The 14,714-nt window shown below is 47.2% G+C and overlaps 1 protein-coding gene across 1 annotated transcript; it reads left to right on the forward strand.

Annotated features, from left to right (window-relative positions):
- Positions 1-8,143: 8,143 nt before the first annotated feature.
- On the forward strand, positions 8,144-13,486 carry LOC140208374 (uncharacterized). The gene has a single exon (XM_072277016.1). It carries the CDS (start codon positions 8,399-8,401, stop codon positions 11,198-11,200), a length of 2,802 nt encoding a protein of 933 aa, XP_072133117.1. The 5' UTR covers positions 8,144-8,398; the 3' UTR covers positions 11,201-13,486.
- The last annotated feature ends 1,228 nt before the right edge of the window (positions 13,487-14,714 follow it).

A 14,714-nucleotide genomic window follows, 5' to 3' on the forward strand; every position in this document is an offset into this window, starting at 1 on the left:
AGGCTTCAATCTCACATTACGATCTGCGGTAACTGGGATCAGGTGACCGGTGGTGGGTCTCCCAGACCAATTATCAGAATCAGGTTTAATAGCACCGGCAGATATCATGTAATTTGTTGTCTCTGTCTATTCATAACAATAGATTTTAACCATTGTGATTTAAAATAAGAATATACATATTAAATAGTTAAATTATATAAGTAGTACAACATAAAAATTTTAAAAATGTAATACTGTAAACTACTTTAATTGTGTGGAACTATTTGACTGACTGGGTTGTTGCTTTGTAAATTCTGGAGTGAAGCTGAACTAAACTACACGTTTATGAGATACTCAGATAAATAGAAAAGGCTAACTCTCACATAAATGGGTCAGACATTCAGAAACATAGGCTGCACTTCAACAGGTAAAAACACTGGAATGAGGCCTAGTCCCAGGCCTCAGCCCAGCGGTTATGGTCTGAGGCCTGAGACGAGGTGAGAGTAAGCATTTGGCACGGACTAGAAGGGCCAAGATGGCCTGTTTCCATGCTGTAATTGTAATGTGGTTATATCGAAACATGCTGAAATTATTGCAGAAAAAATCATTGTCCACCCACAATGAGAGGACGTGACAGATCCGGATCTCACTGACTTGTCTGAATGGGCGAAAGATGAAGCTACACGGACACATAGAGCAGTGACCGGCAGATGCTGCAGGTCTGTGGAAAAACGTGAACAGGACATGGGATCAGGTGACGGATGGAAGGTCTCCCATCTGAACCGGTGACTCTGCTCCTCGCCCCTCACACGCTGCCCGAACCATCTGCCGCATTTCCCACATTATTCCATATTTACACCCGATACGTATTTACCTTTTCCCTCCATATCTTCTCTGTCCCTTTCCCTCCGGCCCCAGGTCACAGAGTCACGGGCTCGATTCCCATCCTGGGCCAACACACAATCTAGACCCAAACCGGAAATCTGCAGGTTTCATTTAAATCAGTTCTATGTGTATAAACACTAATTTCTATTCACATTCCTCCAGCCTCACAGGACAGGACCACTGAAACATCAAGTGAGAATCAGTAGGAGGTGGCCATTCAGCCCCTCTAACCATCAACAAGATGGTGGATCACGTGACCCGGTGACATCTCCTCGCCCCTCACACGCTGCCCGACGCGTTTCCCACTTTATTTCATTATTTCCCGTATTATTTCAGCAACATTTTTAATTTTTCCCTCCATATCTTCCCTGTCCCTTCCTCTCCACCCCCCCCCCCCCCGGTCACAGAGTTCTCAGAGCTTTAGTTCAATTCCCATCCCGCTCAGACACACAATCAGACCCACACAGGAATTGTGCAGGTTTCATTTACATCAGTTCTATGTTGAAAACAATTTCTATTCGCTTTACTCCAGCCTCACTGGACAGGAACACTGAAACATCAAGTGAGAAACAGCAGGAGAATTGAAACAATTTTCAATCTTAAAAACAATGTCTTTTTTTCTTGAGACAGACATTGTAAGTGTTGGTTACTTCGATGTACTCTTATTAATTTTGGATAGTAACAAAATATTTGAATAGAAAGAGAAACAGCAGGAGGTGGCCATTCAGCCCTCTAACCATCAACAAGATGACGGCTGCTCTCCCATCTCAGCCACATGTTTCTGCCCGATCCTCATTTCCTCGATCCCTTCGGTCTCCACACATCTGCCAGCCTCTGTTATATGTGAGGACGATCACTGAGTCTTCACCGGCCTCTGTGGTGGGAATTTACAGACATTCACCACCCTCGGAGTGGAGACATTTCCCCTCATCTCAGTCCCGGACAGTCCACCCCCTTTTTCAGAGACTGGGATCCCTGGTTCAGCCGGTAATGATGTTGTGCATTTCAATGTGTTCACCTCTCAGTCCTCAATTCACTAAATGAAAGGGTTATCACATTTGGTCTTTCTTCATATGATGACCCCACCACTCCAGGGATCAGTCTGGTGAATCTTCATTGCACTCTCCATAACAAATACTCTCTAACCTCTTTGTTAATCCTCTATGGAATTAATTTCCATCTTCTGCAGCCCCGTGTTGCCCCAACCACTCACCTCCCACCCCCGTCACTATTTCCACCTTCCCACCTCCCCCTCACCTGGATCCACCTCTCACTCCCCAGCTCTTGCCCCATCCCCACCCCTCACCTCTTTTCTCGGACTATTTCCCGTCCACTCTCAGTCCAGAGGGAGGGTCTCGGCCCGAAATGTTGACGGTCCATTTCCCTCCACAGATGCTGCCCGACCCACTGAGTTCCTCCGGCAGTTTGTTCTTTGGTCTGTGTGACCCGTGTTAGTGTGGGGAGCGGGATTTTACACCATATTCCCGGTACAGTCTCAACAAAACACAAATAATTGTCACTTTGCCCGGACCATTGGCCCCGCTTGCAGGGCAACAGTCTGCCGGTGTTTGCCCCCCAATGTGGTGAATCGCCACCACCGTGGGCTCAGACATTTCCACAGATGAGCCCCTCCTGTCCCCACCGGGACAAACATCCTGTCCGCCCCCTCTCTCACCGTCTTCATCCTCTCCCTCCCCGGGGAACCGGCATCAAACCGACGGGCCGAGCGGTCTCCTCCTACCTCTCAGCGACACATCAGACTCCGGCCGCAGGAGACGCTTCACAAACGCCCCAACTTCCCTCGGAGGGAAATGGAAATAAATCAGAAAGCGGACATTTACTTTGACGGTTGTCCCGCCGTGACGGCAAGTTCGGGAGACGGTGTCGGCGGAGGTAACGCCCTCTCGGCTGGTCCGCCTCCGCTATTGGCTGGAAGCAGTGATTGACATCGCTTCGCACCAATGGGAATTGCGCAGCGCATGAAACCTCTGTTGACAGCGGTGGGGGAGGGCTGGTCACGTGATTAGTAGCCCAGCCGTTAAACCGACCAAGCTCGAGCTCACCAGCGCGCGGGGCACAAAAGGCCCCGGATGATCGGTTGAGGTGAGAAGGGGTCTCCGGGTTGGGGGTCTCACCGGGCGGCGTTTTCAACACCGACTTCGGGTAGTTGCTGTGACTCCGGACTCCGTGACCCGCAATCCCGGGACAGTCCTGCTCTCTTCCCTCTCTCTCAGCCCCACCATCCGTACACGGGCCCCGGGGAGCTTCCGGCTGATGAGGGAATGGGAACCGATGGGTCTCTCAGACAGAGCTGAGCTCCAGCTGTCTAAATGCAAGGATCGGGAACTCGGAGAAAGGGAACAAAATCTTTTACATCAGCTGTTGTGAAAATCACCTTTGTTCTGCCTCCAGTCACAAACAAGAGAAAATCTGCAGATGCTGGAAATCCGAGCAACACACACAAATTGCTGGAGGAACTCAGCATTAGTACTCTTTTCCATAGATGCTGCCTGGCTTGCTGAGTTCCCCCAGCATTTTGTGTCTGTTGCTTGTTCCACCCCCTCTTGTTCTGGACTTTCTACCCGTGAGAACATGTTTTTTTTTATTTTTTTTATTTTTGTTATTTTCTACAAACTACAGCGTTGAAGAAAAAATCAATAGTGTAAATAGTGGGATCATTGTAATACAGACAAAAATAGCAATAATACATATCTTAACAAATGAGCAAGTCACCCATATTAAAAATGAAAAGTTAGAAAGGAAAGCTCCCAACCCACCCACGATCCAACTCCAAGCCAACCATTACATTATAAGTATAAATATTTAAAAGGACATTTGAGATAAACTTCTATCACCCCAGAACTATGTATTGTAGTAAAAAGAGAAATGATTGATTAAAAAAAAAGTAGCCTGCTACCTAATCAAAGAAAGCTGGAAATGCAGGCTCTGACTATCAAAGGAAGAAAAAAATACACTTGTCAATCAAGGTGAGAATTATGAAAATATTTTAAAAACGGCCCCCACACCTCATGGAACTTTATATGCTAATTTAAAAGTGAATAGTAAATCTTTTAAAGATCTAAACAAGACACAATATCCCTGAGCCATCGAACATGCGTAGGGGGAACTACATCTCTCCACAAGGAGTACTGCACGTCCAGCTAAAAGAGAGACAAAAGACAATGTTCGTCATTTAGCCGGGATCAAATGCTTGTCAGAGTCTCGAGAAATACCGAAAAGAGCGAATAAAGGATCAGGTTCCAAATGACAGGGACATGTTTTGACCTGTTCTCTCCAGGTACATAATGATATCAAACACCTTTGCCCTGGGCAACAAGTAGCTTTCACATCACAAATGTGCCAGACTCCAATGAGACAGACTACTGCCCTTCCCTTCATATTCATTGGCATTGCCATCACTGAGTTCACCACCGTCAGTCACCTGGGGGAGGGTTCAGGGGAAATATTTATGTACAATACAGAAACTGGTGTTACCTGTGTGTATTGTGGTGATGTAAAAGTTACTGGAGAATTTACAAGTGGGAAGAAGTGGAGTGATATTTGGAAATCTGAGTTTTTAAAGCGTAATTTAGCAAGCAAACCACATATGGACAATGTGCAAAAGCTCTGGCGAGAAAATCCTTCATTACCCGTTACAGGCCTGCTACATAGGTTGTGTGAGAGTGCAGATGAACTCGATCGAAGCCAGAGAAGATCAAAGTTCTTACTGACAGTGATTTGCTAGCTGTTGAAATAAATACCTCTCTATAGAAAATTCACGATGCAGATGTTGTCACTGGGTAAAAAAAAATGCACAGTACAAGATTGATGTGCACACTGGTCATTACAAATTAGAGGGGACATCGGTGGGAGGGTGAGGAGACCTCCAGTGTCCCTGATGCCCTCACCTACAAGATGTGCATCCAGCTGCAGCTTGTAACCCTGCACTTTAAGGGGTTGGAACTTGAGATGGATGATTTCCGGATCATCCAGGAGTTGGAGAGGGTGATAGATATGACACGAAGAGAGGTGAGTTACACCCAAAGTGCAGGACACAGGAAACTAGGTGAGAGTCAGGAAGGAGAATGAGGTTAAATAGCCATCGCAGAGTACTCTTGTGTCCATCCCACACAACAACAGGTGGAACCACTTTAGAAACTTGAGATTACCTGGCAGAGAAAAATCAAAGGGGTGATAGGGAATTCGTTAGTTAGAGGAACAGAACAAGAGGGGACTAATATCCCAGTGGTGAGGCTCGCTAGTGCTAGTGTGGGGAGAGGGTGATGTGGTTAAAATAAGTTGTAGGGGGAATGGGAGCCAGAATGACAGAACAGATAGTGGAGAGGGTGAATTGAATGGAATTGACTTTATTGCATACGTCCTTCATATACATGAGGAGTAGAAATCTTTACATCTCCATCTAAATGTGCAATGTGTAATCTATAGTCATTTATAATAAATAGTTTGTACATAGGACAGTCAATATAACATAGAAATGCAATTGTATCAGCATGAATTAATCAGTCTGACGGCCTGGTGGAAGATGATGTCCCGGAGCCTGTTGGTCCTTTTGCTGTGGTACCGTTTCCTGGATGGTAACAGCAGGAACAGTTTGTGGTTGTGGTGAATTGGGACTCCAATATCCATTGGGCCCTTTTTACACACCTGTCTCTGTAAATAACCTGAATAGTGGGGAGTTCACATCTACAGATGCGCTGGGCTGTCCGCACCACTCTCTGCAGGTTCCTGTGATTAAGGGAAGTACAGTTCCCATACCAGGCAGTGATGCAGCCAGTCGGGATGCTCTCAATTATGTCCTTGTAGAAAGTTCTTAGGATTTGGGGCCCCATCCCAAACTTCTTCAACCGTCTGAGGTGAAAGAGGTGCTGGTGTGCTTTTTTCACAACACAGCCGGTATGTACAGACCATATGAGATCCTCAGTGATGTTTATGCCGAGGAACTTAAAGCTGTTCACCCTCTCAACCCCAGATCCATTGATGTCAATAGAGGTTAGCCTGTCTCCATTCCTCCTGTCGTCCACAATCAGCTCCTTTGTTTTTGTGACAACGAGGGAGAGTTTGTTTTTTTGACACCAGTCAGATGTTGTTCAGACCTCAGACAGAGTCAGCAATCAAATGGTTGAGCATGGAGCGATGAATGTGCTGAGCTGTGTATATCACAATGCAAGAAGCATCGTAGGAAAGCCAGATGAGCTCAGGACAGGGAATTATGATATTGTAGCCATTATTGGGACTTGGTTGCACTCAACAGTCTGAGAGATTTAGAGGAACAAATTTGTAGAGAGATTGCAGACCATGCCAAGAAACAAAGGTGTGATTTTAACTTTCCATATATTGACTGGGACTCCCATACTGTAAAAGCTGTCAAGGGGGTAGAGGTTGCCAAATGTGCCCTTAATCAGTTCATAGAATTCCCGACATAGAAGTGTGCAATGAGCTGTTAGGAAATGATCCAGGGCTGATGATCGAAATTAGTGATCATAATGCCATGAGATTCAAAGTAAATATGGCAAAAGAGAGGTCTGCACTACGGGTTGAGATTCTAAATTGGAGAAAGGTCAATTTTGATGGTATCAGAAAGGATCTGACAAGTGTGGTTTGGGACAGGCTGTTTTCTGGCAAAGGAGTACTTGGTAAGTGGGAGGCCTTCAGAAGTGAAATTCTGAGGGTGTAGAGTTTGTATGTGCCTGTCAAAATAAAAGTTGAAAGGTAACTGCTGCAGGGAACCTTGGTTTTCAAGAGATATTGAGTCTCCGGATATTTTGTTCCTCTAAATGCCTCAGACTGTTGGGTGCTACCAAGACTCATTAATGACGACAATATCATAATTCCACCCCCCGAGCTCATCCGACTTCTTGTTTTAGTTGTCTTCTGCAGGTTTCTAAAATTTTCCCAATAGTTTTTGCTCTTTTGTTTGCCCTCTCTATGGCTTTTATGTTAGCTTTGGCTTCTCATTTCATCCACAATTGTGTCCTCCTGCCTTTCCAATGCTTCCATTTCTTTGGGATGTATCGATCACTCAACTCCTGAATTGCTCCCAGAAACTCCAGCCGTTGCTGCTCCGTTGTCACTCCTACCTTTTCCCTTCCAAACAAGTTTGGCCAGCTTCTCTGTCATAGAAACATGGAGAAGTTCATTACAGAAACAGGCTATTTGGCCCATCTAGTCAATGCCAAAAAAAACATTTGAGCTGTCTAATGCAACCTCCTGCACTGGGACCATCGTCCTCCATACCCCTACCATCCAGGCTCCCATCCAAACTTCTTTTACATGGTGAAAATGAGCTCATATTCACCACTTGTGCTGACACTCTCACGACCATTTCAGTAAAGAGCTTTTCCAAATGTTTCTGTTTAATTTTCACCTTCCCCACTTACCCATGACCTCTGGTTGTCATCCCACCCAACCTCAGTGGGAAAAGCTGCTTGCATCTACCCTGTCTATACCCTCATAATTTTGTATACTTCTTTCCAATCCTCAAAGCAATGTGTACTTTCCTTGTTTATGTTTAGAGCCTTTTTTAGATGTATAAGATGATGAGGGGCATTGATCATGTGGATAGCCAGAGGTTTCTTTCCCAGGGCTGAAATGGCTAACACGAGGGGGCATAGTTTTAGGTGCTTGGAAACAGATACCGAGGGGACGTCAGGGGTAAGTTTTTCACACAGAGAGTGGTGGGTGTGTGGAATGCACTGCTGGCTATTTGTGTGAGAGTGTACCAGTTACTGTGGGGCTAGGCACCCATGCAGCTCAGTGGGAACAGGGAATAATACCAATGGAGAGAGTCAAACTGAGTCAGGTCACAGATTGGAGATGGCAGAAATGCCGCATTCTTAGAGAGACAGGAAGAGCATCAGAGAATTTGATGATCATTCCAGATACCAGCTCTGTGCCCAGTTAGAAGATGATTTCTCTCTCCAGCTTGGGTTGAACTTCACTGTAGCAGTGTGATGCCAGAATACACTTTGACAACTCAAGTGACCTCATCTGAAAGGTTTTCCAACACTGATTGATGGATTTTGTAAATCTTTTTACAGGTTAAAAATGACAAGGAATTTGTCTACTGGAATCTCGAACAGAACACGCCAGTTTTGCTGTCTCCGTCCAGATATTTAATAGTCATAGTCATACTTATTGATCCCGGGGGAAATTGGTTTTCGTTACAGTTGCACCATACAGTGGAAGAAGTGGAACAAGGCATTCACTCAATCATCCCTCCTGCTCAGATGATGGGGAGTGATTCTCTCGATCATCAGACCGATTGGCATACCCGTCATTTTACACAGAGGGGAATCCATTCATCTGATCATACAGTGGGAATGGATTCAGTTGGTCATCTCAACTGAAGGTACATCAGCAAGTTCACACTGGGACAAGGCCATTCACCTGTTCTGTGTGTGAGAAGGGATTCAGTCGGTCTTTCCATCTGTGGACACACCAGTCAGTTCACCCTGGGCAGGGGCTGGTCGTCTGCTGAACTTGTTGGGAAGAATTCACTCGATCATCTGACCTAATGTCTCACCAGCGAGTTCACACCGGGGAGCAGCCGTTCACTTGCTCGGACTGCGGGAAGGGATTCACTTGCTCATCTAAACTGAAGGTACATCAGCGAGTTCACACTGGAGAGAGGCCATTCATCTGCTCGGAATGTGGGAAAGGATTCACTCAGTCATACAATCTGCTGACACACCAGTTAGTTCACTCTGGGGAGAGACCGTTCACCTGCTCAGTCTGTGGGAAGGGATTCACTGGATCATCTAAGCTGAAGTTGCATCAACGACTTCACACTGGGGAGTGGCCGTTCACCTGCTCAGAATGTGGAAGGGGATTCACTCGGTCATCCCAACTGCTGGTACACAAGTCAGTTCACACTGGTGAGAGGCCGTTCACCTGCTCAGTCTGTGGGAAGGGATTCACTCAGTCATCTCAACTGAAAGTACATCAGCGAGTTCACACTGGGGAGAGGCCGTTCACCTGCTCAGAATGTGGAAGGGGATTCACTGTGTCATCCGAACTGCTGATACACAAGTCAGTTCACACTGAGGAGAGGCCGTTCACCTGCTCAGTCTGTGGGAAAGGATTCACTTGCTCATCTCAACTGAAGGTGCATCAGCGAGTTCACACTGGAGAGAGGCCGTTCACCTGCTCAGACTGTGGGAAGGGATTCACTCGGTCATCCCAACTGAAGGTACATCAGCGAGTTCACACTGGGGAGAGGCCGTTCACCTGCTCAGTCTGTGGGAAGGGATTCACTCAGTCATCTCAACTGAAGGTACATCAGAAAGTTCACACTGGGGAGAGGCCGTTCACCTGCTCAGACTGCGGGAAGGGATTCCCTCGGTCATCCAGCCTACTGGTACACATGTCAGTTCACACTGGGGAGAAGCCGTTCACCTGTTCAGACTGTGGGAAGGGATTCACTCAGTCATCCAGCCTACTGGTACACATGTCAGTTCACACTGGGGAGAGGCCGTTCACCTGTTCAGACTGTGGGAAGGGATTCACTCAGTCATCTCAACTGAAAGTACATCAGCGAGTTCACACTGGGGAGAGGCCATTCATCTGCTCAGACTGTGGGAAGGGATTCACTTGGTCAACCGATCTGCTGACACACCAGTTAGTTCACTCTGGGGAGAGACCGTTCACCTGCTCAGTCTGTGGGAAGGGATTCACTTGCTCATCTCAACTGAAGGTGCATCAGCGAGTTCACACTGGGGAAAGGCCATTCACCTGCTCAGATTGTGGGAAGGGATTCACATGCTCATCTCAACTGAAGGTGCATCAGAGAGTTCACACTGGGGAGAGGCCGTTCACCTGCTCAGTCTGTGGGAAGGGATTCACTGGATCATCCCAACTGAAGGTACATCAGCGATTTCACACTGGGGAGAAGCCGTTCACCTGCTCAGTCTGTGGGAAGGGATTCACTACATCATCTGAACTGAAAATACATCAGCGAGTTCACACTGGAGAGAGGCCGTTCACCTGCTCAGACTGTGGGAAGGGATTCACATGCTCATCTCAACTGAAGGTGCATCAGAGAGTTCACACTGGGGCGAGGCCGTTCACCTGCCCAGACTGTGGGAAGGGATTCACTGGATCATCTAAGCTGAAGTTACATCAACGACTTCACACTGGGGAGAGGCCGTTCACCTGCTCAGACTGTGGGAAGGGATTCACTCAGGCATCTGAACTGAAAGTACATCAGCGAGTTCACACTGGGGAGAGGCCGTTCACCTGCTCAGAATGTGGAAGGGGATTCACTCGGTCATCCCAACTGCTGGTACACAAGTCAGTTCACACTGGTGAGAGGCCGTTCACCTGCTCAGTCTGTGGGAAGGGATTCACTCAGTCATCTCAACTGAAAGTACATCAGCGAGTTCACACTGGGGAGAGGCCGTTCACCTGCTCAGAATGTGGAAGGGGATTCACTGTGTCATCCGAACTGCTGATACACAAGTCAGTTCACACTGAGGAGAGGCCGTTCACCTGCTCAGTCTGTGGGAAAGGATTCACTTGCTCATCTCAACTGAAGGTGCATCAGCGAGTTCACACTGGAGAGAGGCCGTTCACCTGCTCAGACTGTGGGAAGGGATTCACTCGGTCATCCCAACTGAAGGTACATCAGCGAGTTCACACTGGGGAGAGGCCGTTCACCTGCTCAGTCTGTGGGAAGGGATTCACTCAGTCATCTCAACTGAAGGTACATCAGAAAGTTCACACTGGGGAGAGGCCGTTCACCTGCTCAGACTGCGGGAAGGGATTCCCTCGGTCATCCAGCCTACTGGTACACATGTCAGTTCACACTGGGGAGAAGCCGTTCACCTGTTCAGACTGTGGGAAGGGATTCACTCAGTCATCCAGCCTACTGGTACACATGTCAGTTCACACTGGGGAGAGGCCGTTCACCTGTTCAGACTGTGGGAAGGGATTCACTCAGTCATCTCAACTGAAAGTACATCAGCGAGTTCACACTGGGGAGAGGCCATTCACCTGTTCAGACTGTGGGAAGGGATTCACACAGTCATCTCATCTGAAGGTACATCAGAGAGTACACACGGGGGAGAGGTCGTTCACCTGCTCTGTGTGTGGGGAGGGATTCACTCAGTCATCTCAACTGAAGGTACATCAGAAAGTTCACACTGGGGAGAGGCCGTTCACCTGCTCAGACTGTGGGGAGGGATTCACTTGCTCATTCCACCTACAGAGACATCAGAGAGTTCACACTGGGGAGAGGCCATTCACCTGCTCAGACTGTGGGAAGGGATTCACTTGGTCATCTCAACTGCAGAGACACCAGCAAGTTCACAATGGGTAGAGGCTGATCACCTGCTCAGACTGTGGGAAGAGATTCTGTCAGCCGTGTCAACCAAATGTGCATCATTGAGTTCACACTGGGGAGAGGTTGTTCACCGGCTGTGAATGTGGGAAGTGATTCACGCGGTCATCTAACCTTATCTAACTCGCTCTTCGGCTGACAGCGTAATATAGGGGCTGATAGCCCCCCAGCCCGGCCCAACTTCAGAAATCTCGTTTGGGTGGATGCTGCATGATGTGTCCCGTTACAAATCAGTACCCTGTGTGACGGGGTCCTGAATTACCCCTATGAACTGTGCTCGATTACCCCTATTAACTGTGCTTTTGAAAAGAGAGAGAGAGTTATTTAACATCGATAGCTTGTTTTGAAAGAGAGAGAGACAAAGACTAACTGTGGGACTGTCACTTTAAGGCACGAGAAAGAACTCGTTAACTTTAGGCATTCTGCTGAGTTGGAGAAAGCACCGAGCAGCTCATAAGTTGCAATTGTAACCGAAGGCGGTATTATTTAATGGACACTTGATGTCATGATTTTTGGCAGGTTGTTGACACTTTCTTCAAGGATTTTTGCCTGCTTGGATTTCTTTCACAGGGAGAGGATGGAAGAGTTATTTGAATGATAGTTGTTGCTCAGCACGGGAAGATAAAATAGGAGGAAGATGATAGACCTCAGACACATGTTTGGACACTGAATGAGCACTGTTGTGCCTGCAGGTAAAGTGGGTTTTGGAGGATCGATCAGGCAGATCGATCCATCGCTCTTGCAGTGGAAAGAGGAAAAGGGTTGACTGGTGGGGAGTTGTCCATGTGTCCACCCTTGCCTGGGTGATAGCTCCACCACAGAAAACCGGTCCCCTTTGTTAAAGTCACAGTCGGTGACTTTTAAATGATTTCAAAGGACAACGAGAAGATCAACGGCATCAGCTTACCTGAAGACTCAAATCTCTGCCTCCCTCTCTCTCCATCACTACTCAACTCAATACCACAAACTGAACTGAACTGAACTTTACTCATCATCGTAAGACTGTATCTTTTTACCCCTAGACTTAAAGAAGCTTGGTTTTTCATACATATATATTCCACACTTACTTTTATGTAATCATTACTAACCTGTTTGATTTATCTACATTTATATTATTGTATTGCGTAGTTACTAATAAATATTATTAGTTTATAGCAATACTGGACTTCAAAGTGTTTTCCATCTCTGCTGGTTCTTTATTCCCGTCACGGGCTACGTGAACAAAATTGGGGCTCATCCGGGATATGAACCCTGGACCTCTTGCAAAATTGGGGCCTGCATCAGTGTTATGAACAAAATTGGTTGGGAGGCTTGTTTGAATTGATTGGGGAAAATCCCGTTTTATTTGGTTGTGTGGAAATACAGCAGAAATGGATGTTAGTATTGAGGATGAGCTTCAGCTTCTGTTGGAAAAATTAAGAATGGAGCATGAATTGAAATTAAAACAGCTCGAGAGAGGCTAGAAAGGCAGCAAGACGTAGACAAGAGGCAGTAAGACAGAGAGAAGGGTAGAAAAACAGAGAGAAGAGGCAGAAAGACAGAGACAGCCGAGATGGAGATATGGCAATGTGAAGATCACGTGGCAGACGACAAGCAGAAGCGGTTCGAGCTGGAAAAGATAGGGAAGTTGCAGCAAAGAGGTTTAGTGTCGGACCCTGATGATTTTTACAGCTCAGAAGGGCTTGTTTTGTGTGATGAATTGAAAAGTTGTGTTCTTGATGATGTAAGGGCATACCCTGATGCAGAGGATGCCGCTACCCTGCAGGGGTTTGATAAGAAAGCAGACAAAGAAGTTTTAACCCACGAGGTTGAGTTTACACCCAAAAAGAGTTTGCCAGAGAATAGCTGGGAGGTTCGGGGTGACCTTGAATTTGAAACTGGGACAAGTGATGACAGCCCAGAAGACGCAGCTGTCCCGATTTAATGTGTTCAGGTTGTGGAAGTACCTGTGAATTCACAGGGTTCTGAACCTTATGTTGAAGCTCAGTTAAAATCTGAGGTGCCTGACTTGGTTGAAAAGGAATGCAGTTTTTGTGTGTCAGATGATCTTGGTTCAGTGAATAAGGGGTTAACCTTGGTACCGGTGGAATGTGAGGATTCTCAGTTACTTGTATTAGACCGTGGTTTAAAGGCTGGTGAAGAAGTGGGTTCTGGTGAGGTCAGTGTTGCTGAAAATAATGGGAAAAGTGCTGTTCCTGGACTTTTGGATAAAGTGCTGGAAAAGTTTGGGCAACACACATCAAAGTTGCTGGTGAACGCAGCAGGCCAGGCAGCATCTGTAGGAAGAGGTGCAGTCGACGTTTCAGGCCGAGACCCTTCGTCAGGACTAACTGAAGGAAGAGTTAGTAAGAGATTTGAAAGTGGGAGGGGGAGGGGGAGATCCAAAATGATAGGAGAAGACAGGAGGGGGAGGGATGGAGCCAAGAGCTGGACAGGTGATTGGCAAAAGGGATACGAGGCTGGAGAAGGCGGAGTATCATGGGATGGAAGGCCTTGGAAGAAAGAAAAGGGAAGGGGAGCACCAGAGGAAGATGGAGAACAGGGAAGGAGTATTTGTGATAGGGAAAGAGAGAATAAATAAATAAATAGATAGATAGATAGCAAACCACATCAAAGTTGCTGGTGAACGCAGCAGGCCAGGCAGCATCTGTAGGAAGAGGTGCAGTCGACGTTTCAGGCCGACACCCTTCGTCAGGACTAACTGAAGGAAGAGAGAGTAAGGGATTTGAAAGTGGGAGGGGGAGGGGGAGATCCAAAATGATAGGAGAAGACAGGAGGGGGAGGGATGGAGCCAAGAGCTGGACAGGTGATTGGCAAAAGGGATATGAGAGGATCATGGGACAGGAGGTCCAGGAAGAAAGACAAGGGGGGGGGAGGGGGAATCATCAGGTTGGAGGCATGAACATCGACTTCTCTAACTTCTGCTAAGGCCCCACCTCCCCCTCGTACCCCATCTGTTACTTATTTTTATGCACACATTCTTTCTCTCACTCTCCTTTTTCTCCCTCTGTCCCTCTGAATATACCTCTTGCCCATCCTCTGGGTTCCCCCCCCTGTCTTTCTTCCCGGACCTCCTGTCCCATGATCCTCTCGTATCCCCTTTTGCCAATCACCTGTCCAGCTCTTGGCTCCATCCCTCCCCCTCCTGTCTTCTCCTATTATTTTGGATCTCCCCCTCCCCCTCTCAAATCCCTTACTCTCCCTTCCTTCAGTTAGTCCTGACGGAGGGTCTCGGCCTGAAACGTCGATTGTACCTCTTCCTACAGATGCTGCCTGGCCTGCTGCGTTCACCAGCAACTTTGATGTGTGTTGCTTGAATTTCCAGCATCTGCAGAACTCCTGTTGTTTGCGGAAAAGTTTGGATTGGTTGCGTGACCTTTGACCCTGCTTGCAGGACAAAGGCCTGCCGAGCAAGGATGTGCTACTCTGGAATTTTGTTTGGATACTTCAGCACCTGCAAGCTAATTCAGTGTAATGTTATGGAGATAAGTCG

Source organism: Mobula birostris, chromosome 13 (assembly GCF_030028105.1).
Source record: "Mobula birostris isolate sMobBir1 chromosome 13, sMobBir1.hap1, whole genome shotgun sequence".
Taxonomy (NCBI): Eukaryota; Metazoa; Chordata; class Chondrichthyes; order Myliobatiformes; family Myliobatidae; genus Mobula; species Mobula birostris.